We start from the raw sequence: 23,817 nt of genomic DNA on the forward strand, positions 1-23,817 counted from the left end.
TTTGTTTCAGCTCCCGTTATTTTCACTGGAAAATGAACCTGTGTGTAATTCTGTTGATCCTGGTTTTCATGGTGCCTTTTTACATTGGCTATTTTATTGTGAGCAACATCCGACTATGTGAGTATTTTACCCTAGTGTCAGCACATAAGATGAGTATTCTTAGGGATTGAGGGTATAGAGAGTTTCATTTCTATATTACTTTCAGTAGCTACTGTTGTTTGAGGGCACCTCATACACAGCATCTTTAAAAGATTGGTACAAGGGGCTTCCCTCGTGACACAGTGGTTGAGAGTCCGCCTGCCGATGCAGGGGACACGGGTTCGTGCCCTGGTCTGGGAAGATCCTACATGCCGCGGAGCGGCTAGGCCCGTGAGCCATGGCCGCTGAGCCTGCGCGTCTGGAGCCTGTGCTCCACAATGGGAGAGGCCACAACAGTGAGAGGCCCACGTACCGCAAAAAAAAAAAAAAAAAAGATTGTTACAAAATAAATAATGAATGATTAGGTTATTTGTCCTGCCACAGCTTTATTTGTTTCTACTATAATATCTTTCCTTTCATTTTTCCAATGCAGGGTACTATTTGTACTTTCTGATTTGTACTGGGAATTGTTATTAGTACTTTATCAGAAAATGGCCTTTCCCCCCCGCCCTTTAACTGTCATTTTAAAAGACTTCTTGCATTCTTTTTCTTTAATTTATTTATTTATTTATTTTTGGCTGCATTGGGTCTTCGTTGCTACACGCAGGCTTTCTCTAGTTGCGGGGAGAGAGGGCTACTCTTTGTTGCAGTGCAGGGGCTTCTCATTGCGGTGGCTTCCCTTGTTGCAGAGCACAGACTCTAGGGTGCACGGGCTTCAGTAGCTGCAGCGCAAGGGCTCAGTAGTTGTGGCTCACGGGCTCTAGAGCACAGGCTCAGTAGTTGTGGCGCACAGGCTTAGTTGCTTCACAGCATGTGGGATCTTCCTGGACCAGGGCTCAAGCCCGTGTCTCCTGCATTGGCAGGCAGATTCTTAACCACTGCGCCACCAGGGAAACCCAAGAATTCTTGCATTCTTAAAAAAAAAGAAATGTCTCCCCTAACTCAACCCGCATCTTAATTTCAGCCAAAATTCTCTAATGATGGTAAGAGGTTTAGGAAACAATTTCTAAAACTTATATTGTTCCATCATTCATTTGCCAAGTGAGCAAGCCAACCAAATATTAATTAGAATGATCCCATAAACTTATGTAGAGAAAGCTCGTTATCATATATCTATTTCACCTTGTCTCCTCTTTCTTAGTGCATAAACAGCGACTGCTTTTTTCCTGTCTTTTATGGTTGACCTTTATGTATTTCTTCTGGAAACTAGGAGATCCATTTCCCATTCTCAGCCCAAAACATGGTGAGTGTATATGTGGTGGGGAGAGGGAAAGTGTTGTTTATAATTTTCTAATTTGAAAAAAATCAATTTTGAGTTATAAATATCAAATATATATACACATAGTAAATATATAGTAAATATATAAACACATAGTTGCCAATTGTGATTATTATCATCACGGAGCAAACAGGTTGCTATGATAGAGAATAATGCAGATAAGGATATCAAATTTAATGCAAGGCCTTAGCATCAACCTTTCTGAGGAGGTGGTATTCAAGCTGAGATTTAAAGGACAAGATCAAAGGTAGACCCAGCAGGAAGGCACAGGAAACATCATGTAAAGCCCTGAGGTAAAAAAAGACTGGTGTATTCAAGAGTGAGTGAGAGACAGAATGGAGACTAGTGGTATAGATTTTTTATTTGGGTGACTAGATAGCCGGTGATGTCATTTGCTGAGATAAGTAATACAGAAGAAGGAAGATAATTTTAGTTTGGAATATGTTGAATTTGATTTGCCTGTGTGCATCTAAGTGATATTCCGTAGGTAATTGGACACACAAGTCAGGAACTTAGGAAAAAGGTATGGATTTATCTGTCCTCTTGGAGATAATTTCAGGAATCTGAAAAGTTAGACGTCAGCTAAATGCCATTAGGTGAGACTGGGGAAACAGGCAAGATCACCCAAGGAAAATATATAGACAGAAATGAAAGAAGGAATTCTGGCCCATGCAGAGCAAAAAAAAAAGACCAAGAAAAAGCAAGTAGAGAAGGAAATGGGAAAACCAAGGGAAATTGTGGTATGAAAGCCAAGAAAGGAAAATAATTTTAAATAGGAATGATTCAATGTCATAAATGATTAAATAAAACAAGGATTGGAAAATGTTGTTGCATTTTGCAACCAGAAGAAAATTTGTGACCATATTATAATAATGGCTAAGAGTCCAAGCTCTAGAGCTAGACTGTTTGGGTTTTAATCCTGACTCTGCCCCTTGTTAGCTGTGTGGCCTTGACTAAGTTACTTGACCTCTCTGTGCCTCCATTTCCTCATCTGTAAAATGTGATATTCAATAATATCCACCTCATAGGGTTGTTATGAGGATTAAATTAATTGTAAGTAGAATACTTAAAACAGTACCTGTTATATAACAGGTGTTTGGTGAGTGTTACCTATTCTATTGTCATTACAATTATTAATGAAAGTACTTTTCATTGGGTGAAGAAGAATGGGTTAAAAGCTGAATTGCAGCCAATTGAAGAATAAATGGAGTTGAAAGAAGCTTGGCTATTAAGGGGTAGATAGAGAGGATTGGTAACTAGATGTAAACTCAAGGCCAAGGACAGACTTTTTCTTAGGAAAGAGACTTGAAACTGAAAGGAAAGAACCAGCAAAGGAGGAAAGATTGAAGATACAAGAGATAAGAGGACAGGAAATGGAACAAGATTTTGGAGGAGGTGGAAGGGAAATTAGATCAAAAGCACAGGTAGAGAAGTCTTAGCTTCGGACACCATCTTGTTCTGAGGGGGGCAAGTTGGAAGGATGATTACAGATGTAAATATTTATAGTAGAATGAAGGTAGTTTATGTCTAATAACTTCTTTCTTATATAATAAGCACATTAGCTAAAAAGAACAGATTGGAAAAATGAGTTAAAGAGTATCTGCTGAGGGGTAGGGGGAGAAATGGCTGACCAAGGGCGAGAAAAGGATTCCTTAGTAGTGTGTGATTTCTGTTAAGACTGGAGACCATACACCTGTAATGGCATCAGTGTCAGTATGCATTCTAGCAGTTTGGGGCAGCTCAGTCATGGGCACAGGGAAGGCAGAGTGTTAGACTGATCCAGAGTTGGGAGTTTGCAGGATCAGTGCTTCAGGAGAAGAGTAGAGGACTGAAAGTCCTGGAGAGAGAAGTTAAAGCAAACAAGCTTGGAGTCCAAGCTCAGCAAAGAAGGAAATGGAAGGTTGGAGGAGGCAAAAGATTAGAGACCAGCAGTCATAATGACCTCTAAAATGGTGTAGTGGAAATACAGGCACAAGAGGACTCAAATATTGGAAGCTCAGCTTCAAAGCTAGTAGAATTCCTGAACGGCAGCTCTGGCATTAGGCCTTAGGAGTGGTTGGCTGAAGTGATTCTATCCTAGAAATAGGAAGTGAAAACAAACTTAAACTAGTTTTTTCCTGTGACACTAAACTTCCCGAGTTATTCTTAGCATTGCTTTCTCTCATGTATCCCCAATACATCAACAATAGTATTTATTTTAACTACCAAGTTGATTTTCAGCCTTCTCAAATAATAGGAAACCATTGATAATTAGAATACAACTGAGTATCAAAAACTCACGTACTTACATTTGAATTACTCATTCTATAAATTCAGCCCATTTATTAGATGCATTATGTGTGTATTGATGGCAAAAATGAATAAGACAAAGGTAGGTAAAGAGCTTATGACATTAGGGGAAAATGTATAGATTGAAGTTAACTATAGTAAGAAGTAGTATCTGCTATTTATACTTTTCCAGCAGATTTGCTTTCCTAATTTTTTTGCCAAACCTTTTACTAAAAGTACTACATTACTTTGTTAGAGTTCACACTACCTTGAATAAATAGACAATAAGTGTTACTTATAACTGTTGTTATTATTTTACTATTACCATTACCCAAGAATAGAATGATTCTGGAAGCATTTGAGATAAGAAGAAAATCAATAGACATATTTATTAGAGAAAAATCTACATATTAATAATTAAAATTTAGCTTATGTAAGTTAGCTAAAAGTAATGGTTGCTGTTTTCAGTGATGTTTCCTTTTGCTGTGCAGGTGAAAGCCGTTTTACCTGTATCACCTGGCATTAATGTGCTTTGATATTTTTAGGGATCTTGTCCATAGAACAACTCATCAGCCGGGTAGGTGTGATTGGGGTGACTCTCATGGCTCTTCTTTCTGGATTTGGTGCTGTCAACTGCCCATACACTTACCTGTCCTACTTCCTCAGGTAACAAGAGTTTTGTCTCTCTTCTTTTTCCCCATTACTTATTGAATACATATGTCATATCGTGCCACCATCATTAATACTTAAATATTAGATCTATGACACTGCCTTTTTACTCTTCTCTGTCCTTATGGGCATTGACCTAGGAATCTTTCAAATAAATCTTATCACTTATATTGCTTGCCCTTGTTATTTGTCCTACATTTATTTATTTTTAAAATGGCAATTTCAATCTGACCTTCTCCACCCCCTTTTCACCCCCACTTTTTAAAGACACATTTTTAGTGGACAGCAATGTGAGCTAGTCTCAACTTCAGCAAATCAGTTCCTCCCAAAAGTAGAACAGTAGATGACAATGCCAAGTTAAAACTGTGCATACACGTATATCCTAAATGTCACTGGATCAAAGTTAAGCAAGTCTATAAGAGAGCTAGTTACCTTCCACTTCCCTGAGGCCCCAGAAGAATTAGCTATTAAAAAATGACAACAAAAACATTTTTGCTTATTATAGTTATTTTAATATTCCTCAGAAAAAATACAATTCCTTGAATTATAGGGTAACAATTGAGGTTTATGTGTTTCTCCAGCTGCCTTGTATTATGCCCAGGGATGGAACCCAAAACTTTGCTAACAGCTTGTGCTTATTATAGGAATGTGACTGACACAGATATTGTAGCCCTGGAACGGCGACTACTCCAAACCATGGATATGATCATAAGCAAAAAGAAAAGGTAAGATATCAGCACATTAATGCTGTTAGAATTTCTCAACAAGGAAATTTGACCTGAATTGGTGCTAACAGGGAATTTCATCTCATTTCATTTTTAAGTTAGGGAACCATCAAAGACTTAGTGTCTAATCTTATGTGAAAGAAAATTTTCAAATTCAACCTTAGTTCCTAACTTTAGATAAATTCTCTTGAGATAAATTTTAGAATAACTTTTATATTTGAAGGTATTCTACACTGGATGTTTTAAAAGTCTATTGTGCTGCATTTTTACAAACTTTTTCATGCCTTATTTCAACTTCCCTTTCTCCAACTACTTTAAAAAATCCTTCAAGTCTTCCAGCTATTTTTGTTGTTTTTATTATTTAAAAACTACTTTTAGGGCTTCCCTGGTGGCGCAGTGGTTGAGAATCTGCCTGCCGATGCAGGGTACACGGGTTCGTACCCCGGTCTGGGAAGATCCCACATGCCGCGGAGCGGCTAGGCCCGTGAGCCATGGCCGCTGAGCCTGGCCTGTGCTCCGCAACGGGAGAGGCCACAACAGTGAGAGGCCCGCGTACAGCAAAAAAAAAAAAAAAAAAAAAAAAAAACTACTTTTAAAATGTATGTTTTCGAGGTGACATTTCTAGAAATCTATATCACAGTGGGTAAAAGCATAGGCTCTAGATTCAGACTATCTGAATCTGAATCTTTGGCCTACAACTCACAGTGTGACTTTGAGCTAGTTGCTTTATTTCTTTATGTCTTGGTTTCCTTATCTGTAAAATGGAAATAATAATAATGAGTTGACTAACATGTAGAGTTCTTAGAACAGTGAACTATACATAGCCAAGGAAAACTATCTAACTTATTAATAATCTCAGCAGGAGAATCATTTGGTTTTAATACTTTACCTTTATTTATTCATTCATATAGTCATTCACTTAATAATTATATAGAAAGCCTACTTTATGCGAGGCACTGTACTAAATGCTGAATACTACATAGAGATAGAATGGTGAACGAGGTAATCAGTTCCTACCTTCATGAAGCTTATTGGTCTACTGTTTTTATTAGAGTTATTAGTACTCATATAAAAATGATGTCATAGAAGTTTTAAATTGCATGAGTGTTTTTCCATTTCATGTTTCTTCTTTCAACACTTTACTGTAGTAAGATACATAATCAAGTCAAAGCAGACTTAATATAAGAGAGAACAATAGACATTAGAATGATAAAGAGGTCCAGATTCACCAACTAATTATTTATCTCCATTTGTATACATCTTTACTAAGGGAGTGGAAGTAGATACACATGTGTATACATTTGTTTACTTATATATGTTTTGTTCACATTCATGCTCTACAGTTTATTTTACATGAATGAATATGAATGTAGATTTTTAGAATATAACAACAAGAGCAACATTGTTCAATATTAAAAGATACTTGCATAGGAACATACTATTTTGATTCCCATGATCATTCTCCCTTGTACTATATTTATTTTATTTATATAGAGAGATGACTATAAAGTCATGACCCATGTCATTGTGGATGTGCACTTTTAAGCCATTTCATCACTAGTCATGCTGAGGAATTGGCTCTGATCTACACATGTACCCCTATAGACCTTGTTAAGTCAGGGTCTGGGATGGTTTGTGGTCCTGCCGTAGGTCTTACTAATTTGAGTGGCTCTCAGAAGAATCAGCCTCCCAACTTAACCTAATTATCACGGTTCTTTACCCAGTGGAGCTAACAGGGCAGATAGACAGCTAACTTGACAACACTGCAACCTTTGAGGGTCATACAATGTCTTAGCTATTTACCAAAATATTGAAAAAATGTTTCCAGAAACACTCGTAGCTGCAGAAGAGTAGTGACCAGAAAACATCTTTCAATTTAACAGCAGAGGGCCCTAGTGAGATGACATACACGAAAAATAGTATCTGTTATGTACAGAAAAGTTAATGGTTGAAAATGGGGGCAGGAAAGAGGCATACTGTCTTCTCACTTGGAACACCGAATAGAGGATAAGGTTTATAGTATTTGGAAAATATTCATCAAAAACCTAGTTCAGATAGTATAAATATGCTGAGTTAGTGATCAAAGCCTTTCAGCTTTTTTCAGTTTGAGAGAATTAAGTGACCTGTTATTTTGTTTTATTTTTCTGTTGACTTAGATTTTAAAGCTTTTGTTTTGGAGATCTATGATATAACTGAAGTATAGTCTTTTTTCACAAACAATATTAGTTTTGAAATTGTAGTTTTGTAGAAGATAAAAAATACAGTTATGCAACTACACACCATGGTATAAGGAAAAGAACTTGAACTAGACAATCACTTTACAAGAAACTTGTTAAGTCATCTTGAGCAAATACTAAACTGTCTCAGTTTTCTCATTTGTAAAATGGTGGGGTTAACTAAAGGGTCTCTAGGATCCCTTTCAACCCACAAATTCTGAATTTATACTTTTTCACACAGCTTATGACATACAAAAACAAAAAACCTAGAGTACGTAGAGTATGTAAAAGTTAATGCAAGCTATTACTATGAGGAAAAACCTTATCTCTACCCTTGAATTAGAAACAGGAAAAATTGTTAAAAACAAATATTCAAAGGCAATGGAAAATGAACAGAGACAGGTAGAAATTTGAAGAGTGTCAGGTAACTGCATGTTTGTGGTTTTCTTGCCTCGGAGTGCTCTTCAACCACTGCCCACTCAAGTATACAGATTGATAGAGTTCAAATCAGCAGAGTAACTGGGAAATTTAAAGGGAAAATTTTGAAAGCAAGAGAGATGCAGAAGGACTGAGATCTACAATCTACATATAAACTCTGCCCAAATCCCTGCCTCATCACTAAACTATGCATGTGTAGAGGAAATACCAGAGAGCTGAGAAGTAGGCGGAAACTAGAAAGGGGTCTACCCTTGAAAGACAGCATTGCCTCTTAATGAGATTTGCAAGTTTGTTGTGTCTTTGACTGAGTGCATTGTCTGAACAGTATGTAAGTTAGACATTGTTGGATGACAGAAAGTGACAGGTATGTAAGTTAGACAAGTAGGATGACAGAAAGTGAAATTCTTACTTGGCTTGAGGTGTCAGAAGGTACAACTCAGGACTGGCAAAGCAATTAGAAATTTAGGAGGGATCCCTAGAAACAAAGGGACCACAGAGAGGGTAAGCAAGGCCTAAAATCTGATTATAAAATCTGCCCAAATTCTTTGTTGACCACTAACCTGCTCAGGCTCAGAGGAAACCACCAGGGAGTCAGGCTAAAGAAAGAGCCGCTAAGAGTTGAAAAGCTGAGCAGAAACGTTAGTTACTGCCCACAGTAAGTATGACAGTTTCACATTTCGAGTCCAGGTAAATTAACTGCTTACTAGAACAAAAAAAGAGCAGTCCTCAGAAAAATAAAACAGATTCCAAAGCCACTAAAACATAATATCTACAATGTCAAGTTTTCAATCAGAACTTACTAGACATACAAAGAAACAGAACTGTGCAACCCATATTCAAGATAAAAAGCAACTAATAGACACAACTCCAGGGGGGCCCAGATAACACATTTAGCAAACAGACTTGAAAACAGCTATTATGAATACATTCAAAGAAATGAAGGAAGCATAATATTAATTAGTGAACAGAAAAGGAGTCTCAAAAGAGAAATAGAAACTATATTTTAAAAAAGAAACAAAAGAAAATTCAAACCTGAAAACTACAGTAACTGAAATGAAAATTTTACTATGTAGACTTAGCAGAATTGAGATGGCAGAAGAAAGAATCAGTGAACTTGAAGGCAGATCAATAGAAATTATTCAGTCTGAAGAATAGAGAAATCAAAGATGGAAGAAAAATGAACAAAATCTCAGGATGAAGCAATATCAAGCAGTCTAAATACTTGTAGTTGGAGTCCTAGAAGAAGGAGAAAGGGGCCAAAAAAGTACTTGAAAAAATAATGGCCAAAAGCCTTCCAAATTTGGTGGAAAACATTAATTTACAGATCTAAGAGGCTTAAGTAGGGGAACCACAAAACTACACCTAGGTTCATATAGTCAAATTGCTAAAAGATAAAGAAAAAATCTTGAAAGCATCAAGAGAAAAATGATAAATATAGGGGAACAACAAAAAAAGTAATGGTTGCTGAACAAGGTTGTAGAATACAAAGTAAACATACAAAAATTAATTGTATTTTTATATTACTAGAAATTAAAAATACAGTCACTCAAAAAAAAAGAAATACTTAGGTATAAATCTAACACAACACGTACAGGACTTATATGCTGAAAACTATGAAGTGCCGATGAAAGAAATCAAAGGTCTAAATAGAGAAACATCCCATGTTTAATAGATTGGAAGACTCAACGTAGTAAAGATGTTAATTCTCCCCACATTGATTTACACGTTTAATGTAAGTCATTTCAAAATCCCAGCAAGATTTTTTGTAGATACACACAAAATTATTCTAAAGTTTATATGGAGACACAAAAGTACTAGACACTTTTTCAAAATAGCTAAAACAATTTTGAAAAAGTAAAATGAACAGTATCAGTCTATCTGATTTCAAAACTTATTATACAGCTATAATCAAGGATTATATTGGCAGAGGTATAGACACATAGACCAATGGAGCAGAATAGAGGACTCAGACCAACAGAAAAATGCCCAACTAATTTGTTTACAAATTTGCAAAATCAATTCAGTGGAGGAAAGATAGCCTTTTCAACAAATGGTGCTTGAACAATTGGACATCCATAGATTTTTTTTAAATGAATCTCAGTGTAAGTCTCACACCTTATACAAAAATTAATTCAAAATGTAAAACTGTAAAACTTGGTAGAAAATAGGAGAAATATTTGAAATCTAGGGCTACACAAGAGTTCTTAGACTTGGCACCAAAAGCACAATTTATAAAAGGAAAAATTGATAAATTGGACTTCATCAAAATGAAAAAATTTCACTCTGTGAAAAACCCTGCTAAGAGGATGAAAAGAAAAATTACAGACTGGGAGAGAGTATTTGCAAACCACATATCTGAGAAAGAACTAACTTTCACAAGTTAGAGAAAAAAAGAAAATCAAATAGTCCAGTTAGAAGTTGGGCAAAAGACCTGCACAGTCACTCACTGTACACGTTGTATAAATGGCAATTAAGCACATGAAAAGGCTTTTTAACATCATTAGCCATTAGAGAAATGCAATTAAAACTATGAGCTATTACTACATACCTATTAGAATGACTAAAATAAAAATTAGTGACAACAACAAATGCTAGTAAGGATGCAGAGAAACTGGATCACTCATACATTGCTGGTTAGAATGTGGAATAGTATAGTAACTCTGGAACACAGTTTAGCAGTTTCTTAAAAAAACTAAATATGCAACTATTACACAACATAGCAATTGCACTCCTGGGTACTTTTTCCAGAGGAATGAAGACTTATCTTCACACAAAAATTTGTGCCTTAATGTTTATAGCAGTTTTATTCATATTAGCCAGAAATGGAAATAATCCAGATATCCTTTAATGGATAAATAGTTAAAGTGTGGTTTATCCATACCACAGAATACTGCTGAGTGATAAGAAGTTATGAACTACTGATAGATGCAACAACCTGTATGAATCTCCAGAAAATTATGCTGAGTAAAAAAGCCAATTCACAAAGGGTGCATACGGTATGACTCTATTTATATAACATTTTTTAAATGACAAAATGGAAGTGGAAACAGATTCGTGGTTGCCGGGGGTTAAAGAAGGCCTGGGGGTGGGAGGAGGGAAGTGGGCTATACAAGGGCAACGTGAGGAATCCTTGTAGTAATGGAAATGTTCTGTATTTTGACTCTATAAGTGTCAGTATCCTGGTTGTGATATTGTACCCACAAGATTTCCATTGGGGAAAGGTGGGTAAAGGGTACATGGTATCTCTGTATTTTTTTTATAACCCCATGTGGATTTACAGTTATCTCAAAAGAAAATGTTTAATTAAAAAAGTAATTGCTGACTTCCAACCAGAAGCGATGGATACCAGAAAACGGTAGAATGGAGTATTTAAACCATAGTAGACATTTTTCAGCTTCTTTACATGCAAACTACTACCAAGTACATACTTCTTCTAGTGATTACCTCTTTGCCTGTTGTGGGGCCACAATGCAGTGTCTGTCATCTTTACATGTTCAAGAGGTTCCACTCCACAGCCAGTCATTATGTTTATTGTATTATAGACATTGAAACTAAGGACAACAGAAATGCGCTTCTGTGTGCCCTATCTCCCTCTGCCTTCCTTTAATTCAGCATGGTAGGTTGATGTAAATGAGTGGGATAGAACCTCTTCCCTTTTGCTCCAGCTTTCCCAACTATGAAAATAGGAAAACTAAGACTTATGAGTCTCGCCAAGTCAAAGTCTCCCTAGGTCTGAGCCTCTTCTTGGCTGTTCTGCATCTTCCAATAATGCTGAGTTACGGTGCACATGCGTAATTAAAGGAAAATGCAGAAGGAGCTAATACAACTTGGGAGCTATAGTCCATTTACTCAGTATCGCGGTAAAGGTCATTTTAAGGAGGAAACAATTAAGTCAGTGTGGCTAACACACTTAATATTCTTTATTGTTAATATCATTTTAGCCAATGGCTTAAAGAATTTAGCCCACAAAAATACCATTTGGTATTTGGTACCACTGGTTCCATTTTTATTGGTCCTAACCATGAATACCAATGCTGCTTCTTTATCCTTACCACTTCTATCTCTTGTCATCCTTTTGAGGTTAACCTTGAGTTAAAGTTTTCTTTAGTTCTACAACTCTTTTTATTAGACTCATTCTGGTTTACTTTAAGCCTGTAGGCCTTGGCCTATTGTACTCTTCAAGAAGCCATTTATGCACAAATGCTCTATTTTTCCTCACAAGGACCCTATTCTATGTGGTGGGCTGGAACATGCCAGCAGCCACCACTGAGGCGGTAGGTCCTTCCACAGACTGACAGGACAAGAGGAAGGACAAGTTTTCCCTTGATTTATTCGGTAGTAGAGGGAGACTGTCATTAAAGGGAGAATGGTGTTTTAGAAGAGGCCAGGTTTATGTGATTTTCTGAGGTTTTTGTTTGTTTGTTTGTTTTTCTTTTGTCTGCTTTTAAAAAGGAAAGAAAAAAATATTTATTGAGTTCCTACCCTGTACCTGATCCTTTAGCTAGGCATGTTAGCTATTGTTTTATTTTGTTTTTAAATGATAATGGTAATAATTAAATATATTATTTCATTGATCTTCACAATCATCCAGAGATGAGGAAATGAAAACTCTAAGGTCTCACAGTTTCCAAGTTGTAGAGGCAGTCCTCAAATTTATTGCCTACTCCAATTCTGTGCTCCTTCACCTATTCCACATTCCTTCTGGGAGTGTATGCTTTTCCCTCAGTTGTAAGCAGCGGAAAAGTGGGACTCCAGAATTTGAATCCTTCCCTGAACAGCTCAGCAAATGAAAGGAGCAGTTATGAGACTGGAAAGCAGATGAGAATGGAGTACGAGGGTCCATGCTTCCTTGCTGAGGTTTTATATTTTATTTCAGGATGGCAATGACACGGAGGACTATGTTCCAGAAGGGGGAGGTGCATAACAAACCATCAGGATTCTGGGGAATGATAAAGAGTGTTACCACTTCAGCACCAGGAAGTGAAAGTATCCTTTATCCCTCTGCTTGATTCTTTTTCTCAACTCTGGACCAAGGGCAGAAGAAAAAATAGTATTGGGATATTCTCTTCTAAGATACCTTACTGCAACAGAGTTCAGCTGGCCAGGGCTGGGCTTAGGAAATACAATGTATACAGTCATCTTTCCAACAGCCATAGAAGATCATAAAATAATAAAACCATTGTCTTTGAACTGAAGGGGTGCTAACATGTCAGTCTTTCCATTTTACAGATGAGAAAATAGACCCAGAGAAGTTGTCACACAGTGGCTTGTGGCAAAGATAAGACCAGAACTGTGGTCTCCTCAGTTCTTTCCACTACACTATTGTATTTCCCACCTCTGAAACACCACCACAAAACAGTGCCTCCCCCAGATGGATGGTTTGTATATGAGATTGTAAGGGCCCATTTCTAAAGCAGTCAGTTTTAGAAACAAACAAGTTTTAAGCAGCTCTGTATCTCCAGTGACTTTTTGGTTTAAAGAATCAAGGAGATTGGGATAATGGACTTGTCTTGGCCCAGCTGGTTGCAGTGTTAAACTGACTCCCAAATTGAGTAACCAGATCTCTTTGTGACTACCAGGTTATTAAGCTGGAATTTGGGGTGGGGGACTAGAGGTAAAATAGCATATTCCTGCTTCATTCTCTGGCCTGAGGAAGAACAGATTCCCCTGTGCCTCAATTGGAGAAAAAGAATGTAACCTATTCTTGCTATAAATTATGATATATCTTTCTGGTGTGAAATGCAGGTAAGAATTGGAAAAAGAAAAAGAAAAAAAAGTAGGATGACCACAAGAGAGAGAAAAAAAAGATGACTTTAAATTCATTTCTCATCTCCTATTTCCAGCAGAGTGCTAAGGGATAAAATGATGAGCAGAGGATAGCCTCTCTCCTCAAGGAGCTTACTGCCTAATCATGGAAGAGCCAAACGTGTAACTCATTAAACCGCATTATTCAGTGGCCTGGACCATGCCAACAGCAGCCAGTACTGAAGGAGCTGAAGGGCATTTGCTGATTTGGGTAATAGTGGAAAACTCACAGAGAGGAGGGAGGATTTGGATTAAAGCCAATGCTTCTGTTTTAGAAAGGGCTGTCTTTACTATTTTTATTACTTAAAAATTCATAAAAGCCAAAGTTTAGGTTTAAGCTATCTTAGCAACACTAAGTCAAGTCAAAAAAGTATCGGGATTATTTAAGATTTCTGAGTCCTTTCCTAAATGGAGAGGATAATCACACGACCCCACTGAGTTCTTCGAAAGTGGCATAGCGTAATGGAAAGAGCAGGCCTTGGAGTAAGGCAGATCTGACTTTGCTTCCATGCCTATCAGCTGTGTGACTTTGAGCAAGTTATTTGACTCTCTGAGCTTTACTTTCCTTATCTGCAAAATGGATAATAACACCTATCTCATGGGATTGTTGTAAATAATAGAAGATAATATCGTAAAGAACTAAAGAAGGTAATGTCTATAAATCCCAGCCTGTATTAGAACTCAGTAAACATTAGTTCCCTTCCCTAACATTGTATTTATTCAGATATTTCAGGAGAAAACTTTGCTATATTATAGGTGTTTTTCTTACTATGTAACCTTTTGAGATTCCAAAGATTACATTTGACTTAATCTAACTAGATAAAGCAAAAATAAACAGAACCATCTCTCTGAGCCACTTGAGCTAGTGAGGAACTGAGTGGTAGGTGTTTGGTGGTGACGCTCTTGATGGAAAAGCTTTTATACACCTGTGTCTGAGGTTGGAAAAATTGTTCTAAAGTAGTACTGCTGGCTATAAGCAGGAAATTGAAACTATGGGCAGTTCCTAGGACCCACTGTAGAAGAAACCAAAAGCATATGCTTTCTTTATTGCTGTTCCTTGAAACTTCTATGTGATTTAAACCTTGATGCCCATTTTGTGCCAGATCTTACTCTTATTCAACAGGAAGTGGATGCTTTGGAAGAACTAAGCAGACAGCTTTTTCTGGAAACGGCTGATCTATATGCTACCAAGGTACAGAGCAAGGAAACTGAAGTGTGGTTTTTACTAATATGATAGAAGAGAGAACAAGACTAACTAGCTTTTTAGCATCCTCTATGGCCAAGCCATGTAAGAGGCACCTCATAGCTTCAATATCAGCCACGAAGCACTGATGGCTGCACTCTTTGTGACATTGCTCCTACCAGTAGCAAAACCCTTAATGGAACACTCTCAAAAATAGAAATTAGTGGGATAGTCAGAAGAGGCTTTTAGTCATCTAGGAAGGTGGCACACACCACTTCCTACTGATGATCCAGGATCAAGAGGGTAGCTCCTATGGTAACTCCTCTGTTTTTTGTTCTCTTGCAAGTTAATAATAGTGTAAGAGCAGTAAGACACCCATCTGCCATGGTCTAGCCCTATTTTAAAGGATCCAGATCAAGAAGGGACCTAACTACAAGAAGTAACTTTCCTTTGTACACCTAAAATGCAATGTAATTTAAATATGCAAAATCTATTAGTTAAGGTTGTTCAAACTATTTTACTCCTTTTTGAGGATTACTTCACAGGAATAGCCATGTAGGATAGAGGTGAACATAGGCTTTGAAGACAGATAGACCTGAGCCTAACTTCCCTTACTCACTAGCTCTGCAACCTTAAGCAAGTTATTTAACCTCCCTAAGCCTCTGTTTTCTCATCTGTAAAATTAAAGAGAACATATCTCATAAGAGTTGTTATGAAGATTAAAGTAGATAATGCATGTAAGGTGTTTATCCTAATTTCTGGCTTAAAGTAATCATTCAATAAATTTTTCCCACTACTACTATTACTGTTATTTTAATATTATTATCATGTGTGGTTTTAATTCTTAGCCCGAACAGTGATTCATAGAGGCAGGAATTTTGTGGAATATAAATGTAATTTTGCTGAGACTAACCATGTTTTGTGTTTGTTTTCCCTCAGGAGAGAATAGAATACTCCAAAACTTTCAAGGGGAAATATTTTAATTTTCTGGGTTACTTTTTCTCTATTTACTGTGTTTGGAAAATTTTCATGGTAAGTATTTTATTTTTAATTGTCAGGATTTAGGTGATTTTCCCTGGTAATGGCAGAGAGAGAAAATTGAGTTCGGTTGAGGCATTGAACTAAACTCCAAATCCAGTTGAGTCAATAGAAAATGTGATCTTTCACATCTCTGAGCCTCATTTTTTCATCCTCTCCTTTTTGGGTCACCTAGAAGAGGGAGGTTGCATTTTTCTTCTGTCAGAAATCATGAATAAGTTCTTAGATTATGAAATATATGAAGAGTGAATATTGAAGTTTCTTATTTTACACCCTGCTTTCCATATTACGCATGAGTACGTGATTGTATGTAACGCAATTCCTACCTTCAGCTCAGAATAGAAACCACCTGTCCTTTTTAATAATCTGTATATACCCAAAAAAGTAAATTCTAAAACATATTTCTACAGATAAATTCATCTTCTGTGCTTACAGCTCTTATTCTTTTGTGGCTCTCCCTTAACGCTCTATTCTTTATGTGCATTTTATGTACTGCATTATTTGTCTTTACTTGTGACTCATCTGCAGGTATTAATGGATTTCAGTGTGATTATAGAAAAGGCTGATTTGACGTTCTAGTTCGGTGACTTTCCCACTGGGGCTGTGCTTGCACAAAGAGGAGCTTTGTCAGCTTGTTAGTTAATTTTGATCAGTGTAGATGAATGGAGGATTCTGGATTTAACAGATCTAATGTTATAATAAATTGATGCTAATACCCATTCAGATGACATTTTTAAATCTTGATTCATTCAGTGGGAGAGGATAAATGAAGATAGTGTATTCAATTAACTAAGCTACTAAAGGCTTTTCCTGAGATGCAGCCTTTAGGAGAGCATAACATTTTTAACAGCTTTATTGAGATGTAATTGACATTCAACAAACTGTACATATTTAAAGTATACAATTTGGTAAATTTTGATATATATATATATACCTGTGCAACAGTCATCACCACAATCAGGATAGAGAACACATCCATCATCACTTCCAAAAGTTTCCTCAGGCCCCTTTGTAATGCCTCTCTATTACTTTTTTTTTTTTTTTTTTTCCTGCGGTACGCAGGCCTCTCACTGTTGGGGCCTCTGCCGTTGCGGAGCACAGGCTCCAGATGCACAGGCTCAGCGGCCATGGCTTATGGGCCCAGCCGCTCCGCGGCATGTGGGATCTTCCCGGACCGGGGCACGAACCCGTGTGCCCTGCATCGGCAGGCGGACTCTCAACCACTGCGCCACCAGGGAAGCCCTCTATTCCTTTTTATTGATGAGTAGTGTTCCATTGTATGGATGTGCCACAATTTGTTTATCTATTCGCCTGCTGATCGATATTTGTTTGTTTTCAATTTGGGGATATTACAATAAAGCTGCTGTGAACATTTATGTACAAGTCTGTATTTGGACATATGCTCTCTTTTCTCTTGGGAGAAAGCATTTAAGTGTAGAATGGCTGGATCATATGGCAGATGTACGTTTGACTTTTGAAGAAACAGCCAAACTTTTCCAAAGAGGTTGCACCATTTTATATTCCCACCTGCAGTGTTTGAGGGTTTCAGTTATTCCACATCCTCACCAACATTGTGTAGTCAGTCTTTTTAATCTTAGATGTTTTAATAAGTATGAGGTGGTATTGAATCATTTTAATTTGCATTTTCCTAATGTCTAATGATGTTGAACAACTTTTTATGTGCCTTTTTGCCACCTGTATATCCTCTCTGGCAATGTATCTATTCAAATTTTTTTGTCAATTTTTTGATTAGGTTGTTTTCTTTTTATTGGGTTTGAGAGTTTTTCAATATAGTCTGGAAGCCTTTTATCAAATATGTGATTTTCAGATATTTTCTCCCAGTCAGTGGCTTGGCTTTTCATTCTCTTAGCAGTATCTTTCGAAAACCAGAAATTCTTCACTTTGATGAAGTCCTATTTATCTTCTTTTTCCTACTATGGATTATGCTTTTGGTGTTGTATCTAAGAAATCTTTGTCTAGGGCTTCCCTGGTGGCGCAGTGGTTGAGAGTCTGCCTGCCGATGCAGGGGACGCGGGTTCGTGCCCTGGTCCGGGAAGATCCCACATGCCACGGCGCGGCTGGGCCCGTGAGCCATGGCCGCTGAGCCTGCACGTCTGGAGCCTGTACTCCGCAACAGGAGAGGCCGCAACAGTGAGAGCCCCGCATACCGCAAAAAAAAAAAAAAAAGAAAAAAAAGAAATATTTGTCTAAAGATTTGTCACAAAGATTTTTTTCATATGTTTTCTTCTAGAAATTTTATAGTTTTAGGTTTTACATTTAGGTCTATGATCCATCTTGAGTTAATTTTCTAATATGATATTGGAGTATGAATCCAAGTTCATTTTTTTCATATAGATAGCCAATTGTTCTAGCACCATTTGTTGAAAAGAGTATCCTTTCTCCATTGAGGTGATTTTGCAATTTTGTCAAAAACTAATTGACCATATGTGTGTGGGTCTGTTTCTGTACTCTCTTTTTTTCTATTGAGATTTATATGTATCTTATATATTTACTTCTGCCCATACCACACTGTCTTGATCAATGAGTTTTCCAATTCATGAGCATGGTACAACTCTTCATTTATTTAGATCTTCTTTAGTTTCTCTCAACAGTGTTTTATAGTTTTTATTACTCTTTTTTTATTTTATTTTATTTTTTTATTTTTGGCTGCATTGTGTCTTCGTTGCTGCACACGGGTTTTCTCTAGTTGCGGCAAGCAGGGGCCACTCCTTGTTGCAGTGCGCGGGCCTCTCACTGCGGTGGCCTCCCCTGTTGCAGAGCATGGGATCCAGGCCCGCGGGCTTCAGTAGTTGTGGCTCGTGGGCTCTAGAGCACAGGGTCTGTAGTTGTGGCGAACGGGCCCGGCTGCTCCGCGGCATGTGGGATCTTCCCGGGCCAGGGCTTGAACCCGTGTCCCCTGAGTTGTCAGGCGGATTCTCAACCACTGCACCACCAGGGAAGCCCTTATAGTTTTTAGTGTACAAAACTTTCATCAGACTTATCTCTTAAGTATTTAATTTTTTGATGCTATTATAAATGAAAATGTTTTTATAATTTTAATTTCCAAGTGTTACTAGTATATAGATATACAATTGATTCTTGTATATTGATCTTATATTCTGCAACCTCGCTAAACTCCCTTATTATTTCTAGAAGCTTTTTATAAATTTCGTAGGATTTTTCTACATAAACAATTCCATCCTACCTTTCTTCTGATCCTCCTCCCCCAGCCTTACTGCACTGACCAAAGCCTCCAGTTACAGAGTTAAATAGAGCAGTCATCCTGATCTTAAGGGGAAAGCATCCAGTCTTACACCATTAAGTATGATGTTAGCTGTCGGTTTTTCCTAGGTGCCCTTTATCAGGCTGAGGAATTTTCTTTTATTCATAGTTTCTTGAGTGTTTTTAATCATGAAAGCATGTTTGATTTTGTCAGATGCTTTTCTGCATCTATTGAGATGATCATATGGTTTTTCTTTTTTAGTCTGCTAATATAGTGTTACATTACTTTTTGCATATTAAACTGACCTTGCATTCCTGCAGTAAACTTTACTTGGCCATGATGTATTATCCTTTTTATATTTTGTTAGATTTAATTTACTAAAATTTTGTTAAGAAGTTGTGCATCTATGTTTATGAGGAATACCAGAATGTAGTTTTCTTGTTAATGTCTTTGTTTGGTTTAGGTGTCTAACCTTAGAGAATAAGTTGAGAAGTATTTCTTTCTCTTCTAATTAGCAGAAGAGTTTGCGTGGAATTGTTATTATTTCTTTCTTAAATGTTTGGTGGATTTCATCAGCCATCTAGACCTGGAGTTTTCTTTGCAGAGAGTTTTTTAACTACAAATATAATTTCTTTAATATTTATAAAGTTTATTCAGGGTTATCTATTTCTTCTTGAGTGAACTTTTGTATTTGTGTCTTACAAAGAATTTATCCATTTTTATTGAAGTTGTCAAATTTATTGGCATAAGATTGTTCATAGTATTCTCTTATTATCCTTTTAATATTTATAAAGTCTGTAATGATGTCACCTCTCTCATTCTCTTTTTATGTAACAGCTTTATTGAGATATAATTCACATGCAATACAATTCACCCATTTAGTGTACAATTCAATGGTTTTTAATATTCACAAAGTGTGTAACCATCAACACAATCAATTTTTATCACCCCAAAAAGAAATCCCATACTCACTAGCAGTCATTCCCTATTTCTCCCCCAGCCTCAGGGAGCCACTAATCTATTGATCCTTTCTGTCTCTATAAATTTCCCTATGCTGGACATTTCATGTAAATGGAATCATACAATGTGATCTTTTGTGATTGGCTTCTTCACAAAATGTTTTCAATGTTCATCTATGTGGTAGCCTCTATCAGTACTTCATTCCTTTTTATGACTGAGTAATATTTATTTCCTTATATGGATATACCACATTAATTTAAATTATCCACTTATCAGTTGATGGACATTTGAGTTGTTTCCACTTTTTGTCCACTGTAAATAATGCTATTGTGAGCATTCATGTATAAGTTTTTATGTGGACAGATGTTTCATTTCTCTTAGGTAGATACCTGTAGGGGTAGAATTGCTGGGTTATACGCTAACTATATGTTTAACCTTCTAATAAACTGCCAAACTAGCAGGCTGTTTTCTAAAGCATCTGTACCAATTTACATTCCTGCCAGCAATGTGTGATGGTTGCAATTTCTCCACATCCTCTCCAACACTTATTATCTATCTTTTTAATTATAATAATTTTAGTGGATGTGAATTGATATCTCTCTAATTCTTCATATTGATAATGTGTGTCTTTTCTCTTTTTTTCTGATCAGTCTCGATAGAAGTTTATCAATCTTATTGAACTTTTCAAAGAACCAGCATCTGGGTTAATTGATTTTTCTCTGTTGTTTTTCTGGTTTTTACTATTATTTCTCTTCTGCTTTTTGGGAGTCTTCTTTTTCTAATTTCTTAAAGTGGAAGCTAAGATCATTGGTTTGAAACCTTTTTTTTAATATAGGTGTCTTAATGCTATAAATTTCTTGCTAAGCACTATTTTAGTTGCGTCTCACAAAATGCAACTTTTTTGATGTTTATTTTTATTTTCATTCAGTTCAAAATACTTTCTGATTTCCTTTTTCATTTCTTCTTTGACTTGTGGGTTAGAAGTATGTTATAAAATATTTGGGGATCATCTGAATATCTTTCTGTAATTGCTTTCTAATTTAATTTCATGTGATCTGCGAATATACTTTGAATCTTTTTAAATTTATTGAGACTTGTTTTCTGACCCAGAATATGGCTAACCATGGTTAATGTTCTATGTACACTTGAATAGAATGTGTATTCTACTCCTGTTGGGTGGAATGGCTTGCAAGTGTCAATTAGGTCAAGTTGGTTGATAGTATTGTTAAAGTTTTCTGTACTCTTACTGATTTTCTGACTACTTAATTACTGAGAGAGGGGTGTTGAAATTTCCACCTATTGTTGTGGATTTGCCTTTTTTTTAATTCTATCACTTTTTTGCTTCATGTATGTCATGTAGGGTCATTATGTGCCCCTTGTTGAAATGATTCTCTTATTCTTATGAAATGACCCTTTTATTTTTTGCTATGAAATCTACTTTGTCTCATATTAATATAGACATTCCAGCTTTCTTTTGATTAGTGTTAGCATAATATATCTTTTTCCATACTTTTACTTTTAACCTATTTGTATCTTTATATTTAAAGTGGGTTTCTTGTAAGCAACTTGCTTTTTTATCTAATCTGGTGCTCTCTGCCATTTAATTGTCATATTTGGACCAGGAGTCAGCCATCTATAGCCCACAGGCCAAATCCAGCCACCACGTGCTTTTATTTTAAAAGTTTTATTGGAACACATCCAAGCCCATTTATCTACATATTGTCTGTAGCTACAGTTATATGACAGTGGCAGAGTCTGCCAACCCCTGGTTTAGACCATTTATATTTAATGTGATTATTGATATGGTTGAGTTTAAAACAACCATGTTGCTGTATGTTTTTATTCATCTCATGTGTTCTTTTTTCCCCTTTTTCCTTTTTTTCTTCCTTCTTTTGGATTAATTGGGTATTTTTCGTAATTCCATTTGATCTTCTTCGTTGGCTTGTCAGCTATAACTCTATTTTTGTTGTTTTAGTGATTGCTATTAGAGCTGTCAGAAAATAACCACAGGGAATTACTCTGGAATTCCTTGATTCTCTTACCCTGAGTTCGTCTACCAAAATGTTTCCTTGCTGGATCCTGTTAAATTAATTTGTATATGTCATAGCCTTATTCCCCTTTAGACTCTACAGAAAAGAAAGATAGTGTAGATAGGGACTTTTGTTTGCCTATGTGTGAATAGCCAAAATAGATTTCTTATATATGATTTAGATTGAGAGTAGAATTGCATTTTTAGGAATATCTACCTGGTAAGGTACATTTGGTGATTAATTCATTATTTTGAATCATTTTTTAAAATGGTGATTACTGAGATACTCTAATGTAAAGGTCTGTGTCTCTGCAGGCAACCATTAATATCGTTTTTGACCGAGTTGGGAAAACTGATCCAGTCACAAGAGGCATTGAGATCACTGTGAATTATCTGGGGATCCAATTTGATGTAAGAGTTGTATCAAAATCCTTGTTTCTTATGTTTCTTTCTATTTTATCTGTTCTAAATAACAATTCTTTAGATTCTAACTCCTTATTCTAGGTACTTGCTTCTGCTTTCATTATTCTCACTCTCCTATATATTTTGGCGTATTCCTATGGCAAATTCATAAAGGGCATAAAACCATAAGTGACGACTGGCAATTATTATTGTCATGGTTAGTGATTATCTCTGTAGTTCCTCCTCTTCTTCTCTAGCAGCTACCACTCACCAGCTTCTCCGTAACAAATATTCAAATACTTCTTTCTGTGATACTTGATGACATCTTCAAACATAACTCACCTTTGATTCCTCTGGTAGAAAATTAAATACTAATTAGTGTTTTCGTATTAGAACTGAAATGGTTTCTGCTATAAAAAATTAACTGTATCAATTAATTCATGTGGGTTTTGAGCTAAAAGTGTTAACTGTCACCTGTGCACAAAGGTTTTTTTAATCATCTTTCTACGTGTTTTATAATACTACTGTTATTAAACACATTCTTGTCCCAATTTAAGTTTAATGTCTTTATTTGTAGAATAGTATATTTTCCAGGTATATATATAGCCAGTGATTCTAGCTGATTAGCACTTTGATAATAAGACCAATGTCATGTTCTTAGTCCCTATGAGTGCCATTTAGCTGTGCTATGATCCTGGCCACAGACTGCATGCTACCCCCAGCCAGCCATCTCAGCTGGACATGCCCCTCATAGCTGGATAAAATGAAAATACACCAGAGCAAATTGAGCGCCAGTCCTTGAGAAACAGCTCAAAGCACACATTTTTTTGATGATAGATCAATAGTGTATCCTTTTTCATGTGAAGGAGCATGGCATCTTTCCTTCAAGTAGTGTATAAATTATACGGTGAAGTATGCTTCACTCTTTATTCACATGTGTTTTCCTCTTTTACACTTTTTTACTGGGGTGAGTTTTTAGAAATGCCCTTATCAGTGCTTTGAGGCTAGCTGCTGTGTGTGTATATGTATTCCATCTATAACTCATCTATATACGTGCTTCACATTTCATAATTCTGAATAACATCTCTTAGATGTTAGCAATGCAGCTCCCCCTCAGATGCTTTTCAGCCCTGAATCAAGCACAGGGTATCACAGCTGCCTCTCACTCTGAAGCAATCCAAGAGGAGAAGAAAGTATCATCATGTGATTCAGATGAAGGTCAGCTATTTCCTAGACTATAGCTGAGAATGTCTACATATTCTTTTATTATAAGAAGAAAAGTTTCTTATAGTTTTGGGTGATCAGAGAACTGTCATTCAGGTATTAAAATTATCAGGCTGCTATTTAGTTTCCTTTTAATTCATGCTTTTCACTTGAAGCTGTGTTATTAGCTTTGTGTTTCTTCTGGTTATTAGAGTTATTTTCATCACTTCATTGCACTTGC

The 23,817-nt window shown here is 36.5% G+C and overlaps 1 protein-coding gene across 1 annotated transcript in view; it reads left to right on the forward strand.

The window, feature by feature from the left end:
• The window catches only part of GPR89A (G protein-coupled receptor 89A), a 43,124-nt gene that overhangs the window by 14,564 nt on the left and 4,743 nt on the right, over positions 1 to 23,817 (forward strand). The window contains exons 4-11 of the mRNA XM_079921549.1: positions 11 to 117; positions 1,280 to 1,381; positions 4,231 to 4,351; positions 4,999 to 5,079; positions 12,610 to 12,719; positions 14,642 to 14,730; positions 15,661 to 15,753; positions 22,287 to 22,382. Of these exons, the coding sequence (XP_079777675.1) occupies positions 11 to 117; positions 1,280 to 1,381; positions 4,231 to 4,351; positions 4,999 to 5,079; positions 12,610 to 12,719; positions 14,642 to 14,730; positions 15,661 to 15,753; positions 22,287 to 22,382 (799 nt within the window). The remainder of the gene's footprint in view (positions 1 to 10; positions 118 to 1,279; positions 1,382 to 4,230; positions 4,352 to 4,998; positions 5,080 to 12,609; positions 12,720 to 14,641; positions 14,731 to 15,660; positions 15,754 to 22,286; positions 22,383 to 23,817) is intronic.

Source organism: Stenella coeruleoalba (assembly GCF_951394435.1).
Source record: "Stenella coeruleoalba genome assembly, chromosome: 1".
NCBI lineage: Eukaryota > Metazoa > Chordata > Mammalia > Artiodactyla > Delphinidae > Stenella > Stenella coeruleoalba.